The 19,204-nt window shown below is 55.3% G+C and overlaps 1 protein-coding gene across 1 annotated transcript in view; it reads right to left on the reverse strand.

The window, feature by feature from the left end:
- Positions 1-11,897, reverse strand: part of BCAR1 (BCAR1 scaffold protein, Cas family member) — a 36,434-nt gene extending 24,537 nt beyond the window's left edge. Inside the window, exon 1 of the mRNA XM_055305927.1 lies at positions 11,713-11,897. Coding sequence (XP_055161902.1) covers positions 11,713-11,724 — 12 coding nt within the window. The 5' untranslated portion in view covers positions 11,725-11,897. The remainder of the gene's footprint in view (positions 1-11,712) is intronic.
- Positions 11,898-19,204: the final 7,307 nt, after the last annotated feature.

Consider the following 19,204-nt stretch of genomic DNA (forward strand, 5'->3'; position numbering starts at 1 on the left):
CAGTCAGTAGAGCAGGCAACTCTTCATCTCAAGGCTGTGAGTCTGAGCCCCATAATGGGTGCAGAGATTCTTAAAAATAAAATCTTAAAAAGAGTAAGATTCCTTATTCTCCCCTCCAGAAAAACTGGGTATGGGGGGACCTACACATCTCCATTTCCTCAAAACTTCACAGGGAACATGGGCAGAACTCATGGCCTGCGGGGAGTAAGGAGCAGTGGGACTCATGACCCAGAAGGAATGGGGCAACCAGCTGCCACCCTATGCCCTCCCCAAGACTGGCCCCCTTGTCACTCTTAAACTGCGTACTCCCCGACGAGAGGAGCCAGCTGTCAGGGAAATACTACCTCGGGCATCCCCTCCTGCTGTTCCCAGTGTCTCTGCCCCAAAGTCGGGCATGGAGCTGTGGGCCCAACCCCTCCAAAACCCTGACCTGTCCTCAGCCCAGCTAGCACCCAAGGTTCCCAGGAAGCAGATGGGAACTGGCTGGGCTATGCCTGAGAATTTGTCTGTGCTGGATGCTAGAGGGAGTCCTTGGGTTTTCCGGGGTCTCCACTCCTGTGGGGAGAGGAGGAGAGACCCGGCCTCACAGCCAGGAAGAAGCCTGCCTGCAGGTCTCTGCAGGGGTGGGCAGGGACGCAAAGGCCTGGCCCTCAGCGTGCTGGCCCTACTCCACCCTGGCTGGCCTTGGGCGAGAGGAGGCGGCTGGCTGGGACCAAGGGAACCGGAGACCCTCCCGACTCTGGCTCTGGATTAAAGCAGTGCTGGGGGCGGGGCTGCTGCTGGAGGCGGGCAGGCGGGGGAGGGGAACCCAGCTCTGGCAGAGGCATTTCAAAAATTTGCTCCTTTTCCACTTAAACTCCCTCCCACTCCCCAAGCCTGTGCCTCCCAGAATGGCATTTCCGCTTTGTAATCAAGGCCCTGGGATCTTTGCCCCACTGTGATGGAAGGGGAGTAACTGGAAGAGGAGAGGAATGCCCTCTCCCAGGCCTGCAGGTAGATGGGTGGGGGAGGGGCAGGGCAGTGTCCCAGAACACTCCAGCTGGGGTGTGTGGGAAAGCAGACCCTCGGTGCCAAGAAGCTCTGACAGTGACCCAGCCCCCCCGGACAGCCAAGATGCTGGCCCTGGACCAAAGGCTCTATGACCATGGGTTCATTGTATACAGCGATCCTGCAAAACAGACTTCACAATTAGCCCCATTTTCCTGATGAAGAGGTTGAGACCCAGTTTACTACCCCTTCCCCATCCCATAGGCTCCCTACCACAAAAGGATCAGAGCTGGTGGCCAGAGAAGGGACGAAGGGCTTGATACACAGCTCTGGGACAGGACTGGAAGGGAATGAAGGAGCAGGGGGGCACTAGGGCTCAGAAAGCCAAAGAAGGTGTTGTGCTCAGAGACCCCGAAGGACAAGCAGCTGAGACGCAAGCACTCCCTAAACACAACTGAGTTCAGAACTGGGGCCCAGTATCACCTCTCCAACACGGAGTGAAGGGGAATGTAGGGGTGATGAGGATGAACTTGGGGAAGGTGGAGAGGGTGCTGCTGGCTGGAGACAATCTGGCATCTCCTGCCAGGCTGAGAACTCACAGCTCACACGCTGGAGAGGGGAATATCACCAACCCCTCCCCTTGGGGCCCTGAGTAGGAAACATGGTGGGACCAGCACATGGGGACAGTGGTTCCCATCTGTCCATTAAAGTGTGCACTGGGGTGGGGGCTGCTATTGGTTCCAGATCCTAAATAAGGAGTAGAGCTCCGGACCCAGCTCCCACTCTCTAGGTTTTCTGGGTCTTACTCTTTAGGCCAGACCCATCGCACAAAGAACTCTTCTTGCATTCGACCCAGCAATGTCTGTTGCAGCATTTGTAACAGCAAACAAAGGTGGGGGACATAACCCAAAGGTCCAACTATAGGGGACTCGTTAGGCAACCTGAGCCTCTCAACGGATATTGTGCAGCTATTAAGGTGGCCACTTTCAAAGACTGAAATCGTTCAAGAAAATGCTTACGACAACGCGAAGTGAAAGGTGCAGGCTAAAATGGCTTGCACAGTGTGACTGCAGGCAGCCCCTTTCCCAGCAGCCTGAGAGGGTGGCTGGATGGGTCAGCTGATGGCCAGCTCTGGGAGCGGCAGCAGGAAAGGATTTCCTGAGGCCGGAGGTAAGGCCTGCCAGCCCTAGGGACAGGAAGAAATGATGCATCTGGAGGGCCATGGGTTGTTGCCGCCTTCCCCCTCGGCTGGCTGCTCACATTGGCAAGCTCAAAACCAGCCTGAGAGCTGAAGACAGCCTGTGAATGGCCCAGAAAAGAGATGAGTCCAGCTGCATCCAGAACCACTGCGGCACACAGGCCGGACACCCCGCACACCTGCTGTCAGAGGCCCAGAGAGGGGATGTGCTGTGCCCAGGTCACACCACCAGGAAGTTGTAGCACCAGGAACTACAACTGCAGCCCACCCACCCAGCTACCCAGGTGTGTCCCCACAGAAAAGCACCCAGATAACCCCAAACGGTACTTAGGGTGATGTTGGAGCTGTCAGACATAAAGAACTTTCCCATTTTCCCCTCCTCTCTGAGGGTGGAGTGACCAGTGGGGCAGTTCATCTGTCCTTGATGAATCTGACTGTGGAAAGGTGGGTGGGCCCATCAGCCTGGAGCTTGCCATCCTCTTGCACCTCTCACCCCGGGTGCAGGGGTGGGGGAGTGGAACTGCCAGGTGCAGGCACACAGCAAGTGAGGGCAGAGGACTGACTAGCCTCCCAGATCCAGGCCTGGGTCCCAGCAATTGCAATGGCCCCCCTCTAGTGGCTCCCTCCCCTACCTGCTCTGGCTCTCTCAAGGACTGAGAACTGGAAGGAAAGGAATACTCTTCTCATTCTCTTCGTTGCTTTTCTTTTTTTAAAAGATTATTTATTTATTTCTTATTTATTTATTTATTTATGATAGAGAGAGAGAGAGGCAAAGACACAGGAGGAGGGAGAAGCAGGCTCCATGCCCAGAGCTCAACGTGGGACTCAATCCCGGGACTCCAGGTTCGAGCCCTGGGCCAAAGGCAGGCGCCAAACCACTGAGCCACCCAGGGATCCCCTCTTCGTTGCTTTTCTAATTTGAAAATTAAAGAGCACTAGAGGCACCTGCAGGGAGGTGCCTGCTTCAGAGAGGGGCTCCGCTCATAGCAGGCCTCAGGCTGCAGCTGGTAACCAGTCAACGTGGCTGGGCCCTGGAGTGCTTCCCAGAGGCTCTCTGCCACACCCCAGGGCACTGCCTCCTGGTGGCCCAAGTCCCCTTTCTCTTCTGCACCTCTCTTTCCCCATCTCCCTCTGAGACCAGCTCTCCCCATGGGGAATCCCCCTAGGTGCTGGTAGGTGGGTAGAGGCTTGGTCCAACAACCAGGCCCCTCCTGTGTGTAAGAAGACAATGAGGGCCTAGATGCACTCCACCCCCTTCTGCTGGTCAGCTGGAGCACGACCACCTGCATCCTCACTGCCCCCCTCCCAACACTGCCTGGGGGAGGAACGCAGAAGAGGCCGCAGAGGGTGGGGGGAGAGGAGCAGGGTCCTGGCTGGAGGTGGGGGATGAAGAAAGGTAAAGGGAAGTCCTGTCCCTAGAGAAAAAGCTTATCTGCTGGTGGCTGTCTGGCCCTGGCTGACAGCCTGGCTGGGAGGGACAAGGGTGCGGTCAAGAAGCCATCTGCTCTCGCCTCTCCCCATAGCAACCAGCCCCAGCATATCAGGGCAGTTGAAGGGGGATGACTTCAAATGCCATCTGTCACCCCCCCACCCCCGCCCCAAGCCTACTTCCGCAGGAGCACAGGTGCCCACACCCACAGAGACCCAGAAGAGAAAGAACAATGCTGCCCGGCCACTTGGCTGGGGTGGGTGGGCAGAGGGAGGCATGAGGGGCAGTGCAGTCACAGGAGGGGACTCAGGGGTTCTGGGGGCAGCAAGGTGAGAGTGGATACACAGAAAGGAAGGAGTGATACAGAGAAAGCTGAGCTCCAGCAGGCAGCCTCCAGGAAAGCGCAACTGTTTCTCCCTCCTTGGAGAGTACTGTTGGGACATCCCACCCGCCCTGCTCCAGCCCACAGAGAAAGGCTCCATGGGCCCCAGGACACCCACACCCCAGTCCTCACCCAGCTGGAACTTACAGGACAGGAGCAGAGACCATTACTGACTCCAGCTGGCGTGGGACCCTCAGCTATCACCGTACCTTTCAGAGCCTCAGTTGGCGCACTTGTTAAGTATAAGGACACCAGTAGTCCTGCTCATCACCAGGCCAGGAGATTGCACAGTGGACAAACGCACCTTGGTGTCAGTGGAACACCCCTGTACCTGCTGGCACAAACCAGCCCCACTAGGCCTGGCACCAGGGGGCACTCCCTTGGGCACTCCACTAAAGCCCTCTCGACTCTCCCAGTCCCTGCTCAGGTGCCCTGAGCTTCCCTGAGCCCCTGAACCATGAGGAACAAAACCTCCTGAGACGCATGAGCAAAATCTCTCTGGGAAGCCCTGTTGCCCCTATATCTATCAGCCAACCTGGGGGGAATGGCTGTGTGGGAAGTGGCTAGTTATGGGGTCTCTCGCTAAACACAGCACAGTGTGACGGTCATTCCTTCAGCACCTACTCACTGCCAGGATACAGCTGCCATGAAAACAGGTCTGTGTTTTGGGGGGGCTGTATGTGAGGTGGCATAAACACGTGACCATCTGTGGGGATGAGGGCTCTGAAGGAGACTGCAGCAGACAGCAGGGTGATGGCAGGGGCTATTTTACACAAGGTGCTAAAGGGGGGGTCCCCTCAGAGGAGGTGGCATTTAAGCAGATGTGTGAATCTTCTCCAAGGCTCATTTTGTAGAAAAAAATAACAGTAAAGATTCGTAAAATTAGCACAGGCTCGCCAACTCTCTCAGTGTGAAGCACAGAGCAGGAGGTGTGCAGTGTCCTGGATGCAGGGAGGGGTTCTCAAACAACCACTCCCCATTCCTTGAGTGGTGGGGTATCCACCAAGCTGGGGCTCCCCAGAGCTGAAGCAGAGTGGCCTGGAATGCCTGCCTAGAGGGATGTCTTAGGACAAAGAGGAGTGAGCCCAGGAATCTATCCAGGCCTGAGAGTGTGAAACGACGTGGGCAGCTCTCAGGTAAGGCTCCATCTTCTCCTACCTCCTACTCTCCTAGAAGCCTCTCTCTGCCAGGACCTCAGAATGGACAGGGGCCCAGGATAAACACAAGTGACTCAAAAACCTAAGATACTTTACCTCTTGAGGAGCCTAGAAAGAGGGAAAACAAACCCCAGATACCTGAGGAGGGCTGAACAGAAAGGTTCCTGAACACACCACTTCCTGAACAAGATGTAACTTTGGGAGACCCAGGATCTGGTAATACAGACAACTCTCTGGGCATGCCTCAAGACAATCCTCTTGGATATTGGGTTTTATAAAATACTGAAATAGGGTATTACACCAGCAAGAATGCCAATGCTCCAGAACCTAAAAATACACAGTATACAAAAACCAGAGACTGGGACACCTGGATGGCTCAGTGGTTGACCATCTGCCTTTGGCTCAGGGCATGATCCCAGATTCCTGGGATCTAGTCCCGCATTGGGCTCCCTGCATGGAGCCTGCTTCTCCTCCCTCTGCCTGTGTCTCTGCCTCTCTGTGTCTCTCATGAATAAATAAATAAAATCTTAAAAAAAAAAACAGATATCCATCAGCAAGAGAATGGATAAGTATATAATTTCGTTTTCATAAATGGAACACTACTCAACATAGCAGTGAACAAAGAACTCTTGATAACACGCTACATGGATGGAAATCTCAAAACTGTTATAATGAATGAAAGAAGCCTGACCTCAGAGAGTACATTGCTATATACTTCCACTTATAGAAAGTTCAAGAACAGGAGCACCTGGGTGGCTCCAGGTGAGTGACCAACTCTTGGTTTTCGGCTCAGGTCATGGTTTCAGGGTCATGAGACGAAGCCCTTTTGGGCTCTGTGCTCAGTGGAGAGTCTGCTCGGGATTCTCTCTCTCTCCCTCTCCCTGCTCCTCCCATCTTAAAAAAAAAGAAAAAAGAAAACTCAAAAACAGGCTAAACTAAGCCACGATGAAAGAAACCAGAATGTTGGCCACCTTACAGAGGGATGGGGACTGTTGACTGTAAGAGGGATGCTTTCAAACTTTCTGAGAAGATGGAGATGTTAATTATCTTGATTTGATTGATGGTTACATGGTATCTGCATTAGTCAAAACGCATCTAACATCTGTCCATTTCAAAAATGTAAAATATTCTTAACAAAAAGAGTCTCAACTGGTAAAAATAAAACAAAGCACAGAGGAAAAAATACACGGGATTAGGAATACCACAAATAGTTATTGCAATCCTAAACCCACCATGTTACCCTTTTTGCCCTGGCTGTCAGGGAGCTTAAAGTCATGCATGTCTGCTTCCCCATACGTTACATAGTTCTGGATCTTTTCACGATCCCAGACTATTTGTGTCTTTCACTATAATCTGCTTCAAATCCTTCTTGGAACTTGGAGGGGTTTAAATAATAAATTTAGATTAAAGAAAAGCCCCCTCAGCCTCTAATCCCCTTTAAAGAAGGGATTAATTTTAGAGCTGCAACTTGTGACCATCAATCCTGCCCCAGCAGGCATCCAACACCACCTCTACCACAGTCCCCAAGCTGTTCCCAGCCACTTTTTCTTGGAGAGAGAAAATGGCCCAGCCAACAGTGACTAAGAGTAAACCAAAGAAACAATGCGGTTTGACCCGGATGCAATCAAAGCAGGTGACTGTGACAAAGGCCGAGTCAAAGGCCAGGAAGCAAAGGTGACCCAATGACGTGGAGGGCATGGGGGGTAGGCAGAGCCACAGGCACCCCTGACCTAGGAAATGCAGCCCCAAGCCTGGCAGTGGGGGCTCGGTGGGGGCTGCCCTCGGGGTCCACTTGCCTCACCCACAGGTTCAAGCCCCCCTTAAAGTGCCGCCTTCTGGCAGAGGGGCTAATCCCTTCCCAAGCAGGCGGCTGCAGATCACACCTGAGGACAGACCTACAGAGCCCCAGCGGCTTCCGCTGCCTGCAGCTCTGTGCCCACTCCTGGGGGCACTCAGGGCAGGGCATCCACCTGGCCTGCAGCACCATGGGCCAGCTGGATGTTGGTGGGGTGAAGACCAGTACTTGCCCATCCAAAGCTCAAGAGACAGGGGTCCTGTAGGCAAGCTGGGGCAGGCAAGGGTCCAGGGTCACCCCAGGCTAAGGCCTTGGCTGGAAACACATCAACGATAAACAAAGGGCCCCTGGGGGAAGACTGGGCAGGCCACAGAGAGCTGGTCACCCCTCCCAAGCCAAGTGCGCAAGAGCCATGAGTGGATCTCAGCCACTGTACCAGCCAGGGGTGCAGGATAAAGATCACAACCTCAACAGAAGGAGCTTTCTGCAACCCCTGCCAAGTTCTCACAGAACTCCAAGAGTTAGTGCCGTTAATATCCCGGTAATTCGGAGAGGGAGACAGGCTCAGAGAGCTTCAGGAACTGCTTGAGGTGTAGACAGGCCAGCATGATTCATTCTAGAGCCCTTGCCCTCAACTCACTGAACGTCCTCCCGGTCCCGAAGCAACCTCTCTGGGAACGCCCCCTTGGCCCCCAAGCAGGCTTCCAGGACAGCAGCCGAGATGCCAAGCCCGTCTGCAGGGGCTCCTCTGCACTCCCAGTGCCACATCCTCAGCAGGCGGCCAGGGCAAGCTAGGACAATGAGGCAGGGATAGAGGAGCCAAGCAGGCCTGAGTCCTACCCCAAGGAAGCCTGAGAGCAACCAAATAAACCCGACAATAAACACACAACCACAGATGTGAGTCCCAGAGGACTCTGCAGAATGGTGCCCTTCGCCTGAGCACGTGAGGGTGAGCAGGAGTAACCTGGTGAGCGAGGCAGTGGCTGGAGGTCACTTCCTGCAAAGGGAGGCCAGGCAGAGCCAAGGCCAGATGGGAGGAGGGGCAGGCCAGGTGCTTCGAAGACTGACCAGAGGACTCTGGACTAGGACCTTGCCTCTTCCCCACACCCCTGCCCTGCCATTCTCTTTGGAGCCCGTTCCATCAGGCGCTAGCTGTCTACAGCCTGGCTGCGCAGGCCAGCAGTGAGCCCAGGGCAGGCCTCCTGGCTTCCTGGCCAGCTCTCCCATCACAGTGCTGGCTGGCTGAGAGCCTGCCGCCCCTGGTTCCTGGGATCGGTGGTGGAGGTTCAACGAGGTGCCACAACTGGGACACTGACCTCCATCAACCACTGGTGGGCCTCATTGGGCCAGACCCACCCTGCCGCACAGCCCTGGGCAAGCTGCCTGGCCTCTCTCAGTCCCAGCTGCCTTATCTCCCCAGGGTCCCGAAGGGGTTACACAAACTCATACTTGAAAAGCCACAAGCAGAGGGTCAGGCTCTCAGCAGCCTTGGCCTCTGTGGACAGCTCGACAGGCCACAGCCCCCACAATTAGAGAGACCATGCAGGATGACGCTCACTTTCCGGCTTTGCATCCTGCCAGGTTTGGTTCCCACCCCAACTTCGTCTCTCAGTGGCCACGCAACCCTGGCAAGACACAGATCCTCTGTGGGGCTGCAAAGCCTGTGAAGCCCAGAGCCCAGCTCCTGGCACACACATCAGCACCTTCATTCCTTCAAAGGACCCATCATCAATCAATAAAGGAGAAGAAGGAAAAATAATAATCATTTTAAAAAGGAAAATAAAAAATTAAATTAACATGAATAAATTAAATAGAAAGGAGCAGAAAGGCTAGAATGGTAGCGTACATTTCAGACAGGAAACGAGTGGCAGGAACAGACATCAGGGAACTTCTCTACAAGCTGGAAGCTGGCCTCTTGCCTGACAGCGCCAGGGGGCAACCAGCATTTTGTCACTCCTAAACGTGAATCATGTCAATGCCCACCAGGGGTCTGAGGTGGATGGCACAGCACTTTTCCTTTCAAATGCTTCCTGCCTGACCAGGGGGAAGAGACTGGCCTGGGGTGCCAAGGCCATGGCCAAGAAGAAGGCCAATGTCAGAGAATAGCCAGGAAGTAAATCTCCAGGTGCTGTGTGAACACTTCCCTCAGCTCAGGGAAGAGGAAGGAGCTACAGAGCAGGGACTCAAGATGACCTTGTGTGCCCTCCCGTCCCTACGCCCGACAGCCCATGTCGGTCAGATGTCAGAGTAAAACCAGTTAATCCCCAGACAGGCCCCTGCTCTAACAGGAAGTCACTCGTGGCTCAACCTGGCCCATCCCAACCTCTTCTCTCCTTGCCACCACCTCCCACTCCATTCTGAAGCGTCTTGTTATTTCTATGGGCCAAAGTGCCTGCGTCAGCCCAGTCCAGGAAAAGACTGCCCAAATGAACGGGTGTGCTTAAAACCCGAACACATCCGTGAGCACCACATGGGCAGTCACCATTCTGGGTTCCAAAAGCATGGCTTAAGGAGGCAGCTCAGCCGGGAAGCCTCCAAGGAGCCTCACCACTCCACAGCACATGAAAGCAATTTTCTGAACCCTTCACAGCAGCAACAAAAGTGAACTTTTCCTCCCAGCGCAACCAGCTCATACACTGCCCAAGATCCCAGGAGGGGGCCAGGTTACTGATAGCCCAGCCATTGGGGGGCAGATGGTGAGAGCCCTGTCTACCGCTTGCAGAACCCCCAAGGGCCATGGCTATGGGCAGGAGTGTGGGGAATGACTTGAAGCTGGCAGTGGTATGGACATCACTGAGCAGGCCAGGGCTCCAGGTCTTTACAGCAGGTATCCACAGCATCGCCTGTCTGTCCAAGTCACACCTGGAACCTGCCCCATACCCCTGCCATACCTCTCTTGTTACAGATGGGCCCATTGAGGCACAGAGCCCAAGAAGGCTGCCCGAAGTCCTGTAATGCAAGAGGTCTGGGTGCCATCCTAAGCTCTATGCCCAGACCTCTGCTATGACTGTGACAGCCAAACCAAATCAAGTGCAGACCACCCAAATTGAAACCCATCCAGCTTATGATATGGCCTGAGTTGCATTCCCTGTTCACGATTGTCCTAAAGACCCAGGCCTTCAACCAGGCTCAGATGGTCCACTTCCCCTCCTGCTAGTGCCCACAGGGTCAAGGTGGGGGGAGTCCCCTGATGCCCTGGACCAGAAAAGATCCAGAGCTTTGCAGGACAGCAGAGAAGAAGGGCTTGACAAGCATTTTCTGTCTTCTTTCTTTCTTTCTTTCTTTTCTTTCTTTCTTTCTCTCTTTCTCTCTTTCTCTCTTTCTCTCTTTCTTTTCTTTCTTTCTTTCTTCTTTCTTTCTTTCTTTCTTTCTTTCTTTCTTTCTTTCTTTCTTTCTTTCTTTCTCTCTCTCTCTCTCTCTCTCTCTCTCTCTCTTTCTTTCTTTCTTTCTTTCTTTCTTTCAAGATGAGGCAATTATGCTCTGAACCAGAACAGGTGTGGGGAGGAAGGGGCTGCGGTGGAGAGGGGGGCGGAGTTCACAGCAGCACAGTCTGGAAGCCTTACTTTTTTCATCTGTAACTCTGCATTACCACTTAGGAGGCGTGGGGAGCTGAGGTCTCTAATTCCATAATAACAACGCTTTGCACTTACACAACACCTTCCTCCAGTCATCTCCACACTCGGTGGTGGTTAATTAAAAGCCGCCCCCCCACCCCGCCCTGCCAGGAGGGCCCTACTGTCCGCTTCACCCGGAGAATGGGGCAGGAGTGAGGAGCCAGGCGCTTTGGCCCACTGCCCCTTCCTGTCAAGAGCGAAAAGACCTTAAGTCAGCAGAGAAACAATGGCTGGAAACCACAGCTTCCCAGCCGGCAGAGGGCGCCCCTTCCGGGCAGGACGCAGGATGCGGGCCCCTGCCTCAGTCTGTCCATCTGTGAAGAGGGCTAGGGCCTGCACCTGAGGCCTGGTGACAGAGGGGGTGGGGGTGGGGGGAGTGGGGATGGTGGCCAGGATCACTTGTCACCCAGGCGGCTGGCCTCTGGGTGCAGCGGTGATGGCAGGGGGCTGCCCAAGCCTGCTGCTGGGCCAGGAGAAGCGGGTGACGGGCGACAGGAGAAGCCCATGGCCAGGAGGGGGCAAGCGGCCGGCCCGGCACCCGGCGGAAAACTTGCCGGTAGAGTGAAGGCATCAGCCTTTCTAGGGGTGGGCGCAGAGCCGCCCTGGGGACGGGCTGTCCCGCGGGGGATCGCAGCCGGCCCCAGGCCTGGCCATCCCGGTGACGACCCTGGAGCGCCACAGGGCAGCGACCCCGGGGCTTCCCGGCGCAGCACTGACCCCCGCCTCACCCCGCTGCCCGGCGCGGGGGGGGGGGTTCCCGGTGAGCGGCAGGGACCCCTCCCCGAGGCCCGGCCGTCCCGGTGGGGGCGGGGTGGTGCGGGGCGGCACGGGCTCGGCCCGGCCCGGCTGGCCCAGGGTTTGCTGGGGCCAAGCCGGCGGGGGCTCCCCGCGGGGACAGCCCGGAGCCCGGAGCCCGGAGCCCGGGGCGAGCCGGCTCCCGGGAGCCGATGGAGAGACAGGCTGCAGGGCAGCGAGGCCGGCTGGGGGAGACGCCCCCTGCACCCCAGCCCGCCCGGCAGGCCCAGGTGGGGCGCCCCGCCCGCCCCGAGCCGCCCCCCAACCCCCCCGCGCAGCGGGCCCGCGGCGGGCGGCGCGAGGTCTCAGGCCCGGCCGGGGGCAGCAGAGGTCCCGGCCGGCGGCCGGTACTCACCGGCACGGACATCTTGGCCGCCGCCCCCGGGGCCCGGGCGGGCAGCGGCGCCGGCAGGCTGGGGGCTCGGCTCGGCCGCGCCGCTCAGAGCCCCCCGCGCGGGGTCCCGGCGCTCTCGGGGATCCCCGCGGGCTCCTGCGCGCTCCCGGCGGCCGGACTGTCCGGCGGCTCCAGCCGCGCCGCGCATGCGCCGCCCCGCGCCGCCCCTCCCCCTCCCGTCTCTTCCCCGGGGGCCGCGTTAAAGGCGAGGACCCCGGACCGCGGCATTTTTCTGTCGGCCCAACGCGGCGAGGGCGCGCGGTCTCCACCCTTTGCCCGGCGTGCGAGGGCCGCCTCGAGTCGCACCGCCTCCCGTGCGCCCACCGGCGTCTGAAGACCACGGCCCCCACCCCCCACGCCGCCCAGCCGGGGATGCTGGGCGCCTGCCCTGCGGTCTGGCGGGGCTCCAGTCCCTGTGTCTGAAGGCGACTGCAGGTCAGCCTCGCCGGGCCGGAGAAACCCTGCCCGCTGCTCCCGCTGCAGGCCCAGAGCCCCCGCCCCCCCCCCCCCGCCGCTGCAGGCCCAGAGCCCCCCCCCCCGCTGCAGGCCCAGAGCCCCCCCCGCTGCAGGCCCAGAGGCCCCCCCCCCCGCTGCAGGCCCAGAGCCCCCCCCCCCGCTGCAGGCCCAGAGCCCCCCCCCCGCTGCAGGCCCAGAGGCCCCCCCCGCTGCAGGCCCAGAGCCCCCCCCCCCGCTGCAGGCCCAGAGCCCCCCCCGCTGCAGGCCCAGAGGCCCCCCCCCCGCTGCAGGCCCAGAGCCCCCCCCCCCCCGCTGCAGGCCCAGAGGCCCCCCCCCCGCTGCAGGCCCAGAGCCCCCCCCCCCCCCCGCTGCAGGCCCAGAGGCCCCCCCCGCTGCAGGCCCAGAGCCCCCCCCCCCCCCCCCCCCCGCTGCAGGCCCAGAGCCCCCCCCCACCCCCCCGCTGCTGCCCAGACCCACCCCCCTGCCCCGCACGCCCCCTCTGCCCCTCCCGCAGCGCCAGGCAGCTCCCGACCGCCTGCGCACAGCCGAGCGCATTGTCGGGTCCTCCAGCAGAGCTGGACCGGCGTTCAGGGAGGACCCGGCCACCCAGCGCCAAGGGTGACAGGCCTTCGCCGCCCCAGCCTTTCTTCCCAAGGTTAAACGTCCCCAATTTCCTCATCGGTCCTACCTCTGCCGTGGTGCCCGCAGGTGGTGGGCATATACGCAGGGTGCCCTGATTTCCCACCCCCTGCCAGCTCGGCCTTGCTGTACTCATGTTACATTTAATAAACTGAGGCTCTGAGGTCCCTCAGCTACCAGAAGGCAGAACCAGGAGTGTGACCACTCTGGTCTGCCACTCACCATATACAGCCTGTCCCTGCTCACTGGAGACCCTTCCTAGGCAAAGCTGCACCCGAAGAAAGGGCTGCTACTCCCCAGGAAGGATGAGTGGGGACCAGGTCAGTCCAGGGAGATGAGCACCATGCCCCTGCCCCTCCATGGAGGAAAGATAGAACTGGTTCCATGAGGTTGGCTGGCGGCAGATGTGGCTCCGGGCAGGACCCCAGGACAGAGAGTTCTTTAAGAAATCTGTGGGGGCAAGTGCCCTGGGCTTCAGGCTCTTTCCTCTGCAGATGTGGGGAGCCAAGAATCCTCAGGTCATTGGACAGAGAGAGGAAGCGGTACAGGTGAGATAAACTTCCTCAGAGACTCAGACCCATCCCCAGCTCTCCAGGCCTCAAAATCCCCCATTGGCAGGTCATCCATGTGGTGTCTGAAGTGTTTCAGCCTTCTTCCCCAAGAGGTGGGGCAGCCTTGGTCTTTCTCTAGGATGATCCCAGGGAGAGTCCTAACAGTGGTCCCCAGCAATGAGAGGGGTACTCAATGTGCAAGAAAGGAGGAAATTGAGGCCCGCTATGAGACCCAAGTCCCGATTCTAGGACAGATGAGCTGGGGTCCCTTCCTGCTTCACCTAAGCAGGATTGCCTGCCCCCTTGAATGGGGTGGTCAGTTATGTGCCTCAGTTTCCCCAGCCCCGTGCTCAGTAAGGCATTGTTGGAGGGAGCAGGCAGGGCCACAGCTGCTACCTCCTCAAAGGGCGCTCTGTGGTGTATCTGGCAGGCAGCCCTGCCCGTGCCTACCCGCCTGCGTACAGCTGGCACTGGGGCTCTTGAGCTGGGAGCAGCAGCTCAGCCTGGCGCCCGGGCTCCTGGCCATATGTGCCCCCTGTCTCAGAGCCCCCACCCTGGCTCCCTCCCTCACAGAGGCTTCCTCCTGAGTCCAGGCTCCTCCTTCCTTCGCTCTTACTTTAGCGGGATTGTTTTCACCCACTGTTTCTGTGTCCTCTCCCATAAGCCCCTTCTCTAGGGGCCTAGACCAGAATTGGGCTAGCAGTGGGAAGAGCCCCCTCTGTCCCTCTGGGTATAGGGAAATGGAAACCCAGGGGAGGGGTGCACATGGGGCCATGACCTCCAACCTTGCCTCCCTCTGGCCCCCAAGAATGGCTTACAGCTGCTTGTTTGGGGAGGGTGTTGCTAACTCATCCCTTAGCACAGGAAGGGGGATCTCTGGCAAGACCCTCACTTATTCCAAGGCAGAGATCCAGCACCTTGGGTTAGAGGTTGTACCCCCTACCTGCTGCATCCCCCATTCCCCAGCAGGTGAAAGATCCCAGGATGACTCAGTCCCACAGAGGACAGGCTCTGGGGGCCTCATGACTGGCAGAAGTGACAGCTGGGGTGCCTGAGCAGTTGCCAACACCCCAAGAGGATCCTTGAGAGCTGACCAGGGCCCCAGGGAGACAACAGTTATTGTTGTTCCTGATACTGAGAGGGAAGGGAATTTGGACCTGGCCACAGAGTAAATCTGGGCAGAGACAGGCTTCATCCCCAGCTCTCTGGACACCCAGGCTTCTGTCCCCTGGGCCTTGCCATGTCTAGAAGGCCAAGGCCTGGGAGGTGGCTCCTTCTCCCCACCCCCACTCAGGGTAACGAGGGACCTCTCTAATGGAAGGATTCCCGGCCCAGGACAGCGCAGTGAGCCTTTGGGGGCACCTGTGGGCACTGTGTGATAATCTTACATTGTCATTGTGCTTTTGTCATCATTGATGAACTGACATTGGTACATCCTCATCAGCTAAAGCATATACTCTGCTCAGACAGCCTTAGTTTTTTCCTACTGTCCATGTCCTGAATCTGTTCCAAGATCCCATGGAGAATCCCAAGTTACATTTAGCTGTCATGTCTCCTTAGGCTCTGCCGGGCTGTGACCGTTTCTCAGACTTTCCTTGCTTTTGATGACACTGACAGTTTTGATGAGTCTGGTCAGGGAGTTTATGGAATGTCCCTCAACTGAGATTTGCCTGGTGTTTTTCCCATGGTTAGACTGGGGTTATGGATTTTTAGGAAGACCTCAGAGGTAAAATGTCATTCTCACCACACCATATCAAGGATACATGCTGTCACCACTTACAACTGTTGGTGTTGGCCTTGATCATGTGGCTGATACAGTGTCTATCAGGTTTTCTCCCTGCTCTCTATTTTGTAGTCTTTGGAAGGAGAGAGGATTTATGCTCCTTCTCCAGAGAGCAGAGTATCTACATTAAAACATTTGGAATTCCTCCGTGTGGGAAATTTCTTCTTCATTTATTTATTTATTTATTCATTTATTTATATCAGTATGAACTTGTGGATATTCATTTTATACCTTGGATTATAATCCAACACTATTTTCTTGCATGTTCTAATCTTGCTTTGGCAATAGTGAGTTCAGTTGGCACATCACATTTTTCCAGAGAATCTAGAAATCCAGATTGTTTTTTTAATAAATCTCTGGATTTTGAAATATTGACTGAGTAAGCAAAACAAAATGCTTCCACAGGCCAACCCAGGCAGCTCTTGGCTGTGGAGTCAGATTACCTGGTTTGAATCCTGCTCTGCTGCTTGCACCTGAATCATTTTGTGCATATGCGTGAGTTAATCTGCCTGGGGTTCTGTTTCGTCGGGGGGGGGGGGGGGGGGGGGGGGGGGGGGCTGTAGGAGGATAATACTTCCTGGGTGGTTGAGAGGATTCAATTGAATGACTCAGGAAAAGGTTGGGACACTGGACCTAGCACAGAACTCTTGCCTTGTAATTAGCGGGGACCATCATTGCCACATGCAGGAGCCATGCATGGTTAAGCAGCTTCCTACAGAGAACAGGAACTGAGCTTGTTTGAAGGAGACCTAGGAGATTTTAGGGTTGGGGGTGACCAATGGGACCCTGTGAGCTCTGGAGTGATGACAACAGGAACTACCACCCCAAGCGTGGTTTTCAACTTAAGAGTTGAGTTCTACTACTCTGTCGTAACACCACTTCAACAGCTGAGGAAGTACCCAGATTAGATGTCCTATCTTATTCTCAAGTGTGAATGACTACCTCTCCCAGGGCCAGCAAGTCAGACTGGCACAGAAAGAGACGCTCAGCTTAATGAAGTAGATGGGGATCCCACTGGCCCTCCAGGCTAAATCTTGGGGTTCAGTCTTGGCATCACTTCAGACTTATCCTGTGACTTTAAGTAAATCCAGTTTTCAGTATCTCTGAGGGTAATTCCACAGTCTGGTAGAGGGTGAGCCCCAGGGGTTAGAGCAGGGCACTTCCTCATCTGTCCCCCATTCACAGAACCTTGGGTAGGCTCTGGTTTGGAGAGGGGGGCGATGTTCAGGTCATCAGGCTATTGGATACAGAGAGGGACCATTTGCCCTAGACAATGAGACCTCAGGACCTGGTGGCAGGAGGGAGATAGATGTATTCGTTTCCTATTGATGCTGTAACAAATTACTACAAACTTAGTGAGTTAAAACAATACGAACTTATTATCCTACAGTTTTGGAAGTTGAAAGTCCAAAATGGGCTGGCAGGGCTGTGTATCTTCTGGAGTCTCTAAGGGAGGGTAGCTCCCCTTGCCTCTTCTAGCTCCTAGAGACTGCCTGCATTCCTTAGCCTGGGACCCCACATCCCTCCGACCTCTGTTTACTTCATCACATCTTCTTTGACTCTGGCCCTCCTCACTCCCTCTTATAAGAACCTTATGACTACTGTGGGTCCACCCAGGTAATCCAGGACAACCTCTCCATCTCAAGACCCTTAATTTAATCACAGCTCCAAGGCACCTTTTGCCTGGCAAGGTAGCCTAGTCTTAGATTACAGGGGTTAGATGTGTATGGGAGGACCCCCAAACCCCCAAACTGCTCCCCATCGGGGCCCCACAGCCTGAATACTGGCAATGGCTGAGTTTGGCCAGCACAGGAATCCTCTTACTCAGCTCAAGTGGCATCTCTTGCTGTTCGTGGGAATAGCTATAAATGACGTATGGCTCCAGCATACCATCTGGCAAGACGGGGCAAAAAACCCTAACAGGCAGCGACCCTTTGACCCAGGAATTCCAGGAATTTATCTTTAAAAATGCACTCATGAGTAGCCAAACATATACATGACAGGGCTGTAACTTGCAGCTTTCCTTATATCAGGAAAACATGGAAGCCAACTTACGTGTTCAATGATGGGCACATTGAACAAATCATGGAATATTCATATGATAGAATCCAATCCTGGGTGTCACCACAAATGATAGAGAGTGACACGGAAATTTATTTATAATATACTGTTAAGTGAAGAAAAATAGGCTTCCGAATAAGTATATTCAGATCCTACTTTTTTTTCAAAATTTTAAAGATTTTGGGCAGCCCCGGTGGCTCAGAGATTTGGCGCTGCCTTCGGCCGGAGTGTGATCCTGGAGACCCGGGATCGAGTCCCACATCAGGCTCCCTGCGTGGAGCCTGCTTCTCTCCCTCTCTCCCTGTGTCTCTGCCTCTCTCTCTCTCTCTCTCTCTCTGTCATGAATACATAAATAAAAGCTTTTAAAAAAAATTTTTTTAAAGATTTTATTTATTTATTCATGAGAGACACACAGAGAGGCAGAGACATAGGCAGAGGGAAAAGCAGGCTCCCCACAGGGAGCCCGATGTGGGATTCCATCCCAGGACCTGGGATCAGGACCCAAGCCAAAGGGAGACGCTCAACCACTGAGCCACCCAGGTGCCCAGATCCTATTTTCATAAAAAATCACGTATTTATACTTATGTCATATATTTGCCTTGGGAAAAATGTGGCAGGATAGATAGCACATTATCAGCCATGGTTATCTTGGGGTGGGGGGTGAGATTTTGTTCACCACCTGCAATATTAGGGAGGGCCTATTGGGAGGTTGGACTATGCTGGTTCCTAAGTAGGGCTTTTTCTGTCTTCGTGGATCAGAATTTCACAGGAGCCTGTTTTTGGAGGAGGGAATGGGGTTTTGGTGTAACTAAAATTATTTTCTCTATTTTCCAATGTCTTTTACATGAGCATGCATTACTTGTGAATTTTTTAACAGTATCACTTACCATTTTAACTGATTTTTAAAGTTTGTTTATTTAAGTTAATCTCTACACCCAACATGGGGCTTGAACTCATGACCCTGAGATCAAGAGTCACACACTCTTCCCACTGAGCCAGCCAAAAGCCACCCCCAATGTTTTAACTATTTTTTAAGTGTACAATTCAGTGGCATGAAGTTCATGCACAGTGTTCTACAACCATCACTATTATCCATGTCTACAACTCTCTCATCATCCTCAACAGACACTGTGTCTCCATTAAACCATAACTCCCCTTTATCCCCTTCTCCAGCCACTGCTACCACCATTCTACCTTCTGTCTCTATGAGTGCCTGTTCTTGGATACTTTTTGTTTTTATTTTTAATGAGCAATTTGTGAGTGGGGCACCTGGGTGACTTAGTCAGTGAAGCATCTGCCTTCCACTTAGGTCATGATCCCAGAGTCCTGGGATCCAGCCCGACATTTGGCTCCCTGCTCAGTGGGGAACCTGCTTCTCCCTCTCCCTCTGCGGCTCCCCCTGCTTGTGCTCTCTTGCTCTCTGTCAAATAAATAAATAAAATCTTAAAAAAAAAAAAAAAAAAAGGAGGGATCCCTGGGTGGCGCAGAGGTTTGGTGCCTGCCTTTGGCCCAGGGCGTGATTCTGGAGACCCCGGATCGAATCCCACATTGGGCTGCCGGTACATGGAGCCTGCTTCTCCCTCTGCCTATGTCTCTGCCTCTTTCTCTCTCTCTCTCTGTGTGACTATCATAAAATAAATAAAAATTTTAAAAAAAGAGTCTGTTTAAAAAAAAAAAAAGGAGTTTGCAAGGGGAAAATGCAATTGCCAAGTCCTACAAAATGCAAGGCCCCCTGGACAGGTTCCCATGGACACCCTGGGGCCTGACACCCAGGGCCAGACACTGAGTGGGGCTGGAGAGGAGGTGCAAGAGAACAGCAAGTGGAGTAAGACCCTAAGACCCACGCGGGGCCTACAGCCCGGTCACCCCCACCCCACAGGCAGGAGACAGAAGGGAAGGGAAGGGACTTGCCAAGGGCCCCCAGAATGGGACAGCTGAGCTGGGCAGAACCACTGGCTCCCAC

This window comes from Nyctereutes procyonoides, unplaced genomic scaffold (assembly GCF_905146905.1).
Source record: "Nyctereutes procyonoides isolate TBG_1078 unplaced genomic scaffold, NYPRO_anot_genome, whole genome shotgun sequence".
Taxonomy (NCBI): domain Eukaryota; kingdom Metazoa; phylum Chordata; class Mammalia; order Carnivora; family Canidae; genus Nyctereutes; species Nyctereutes procyonoides.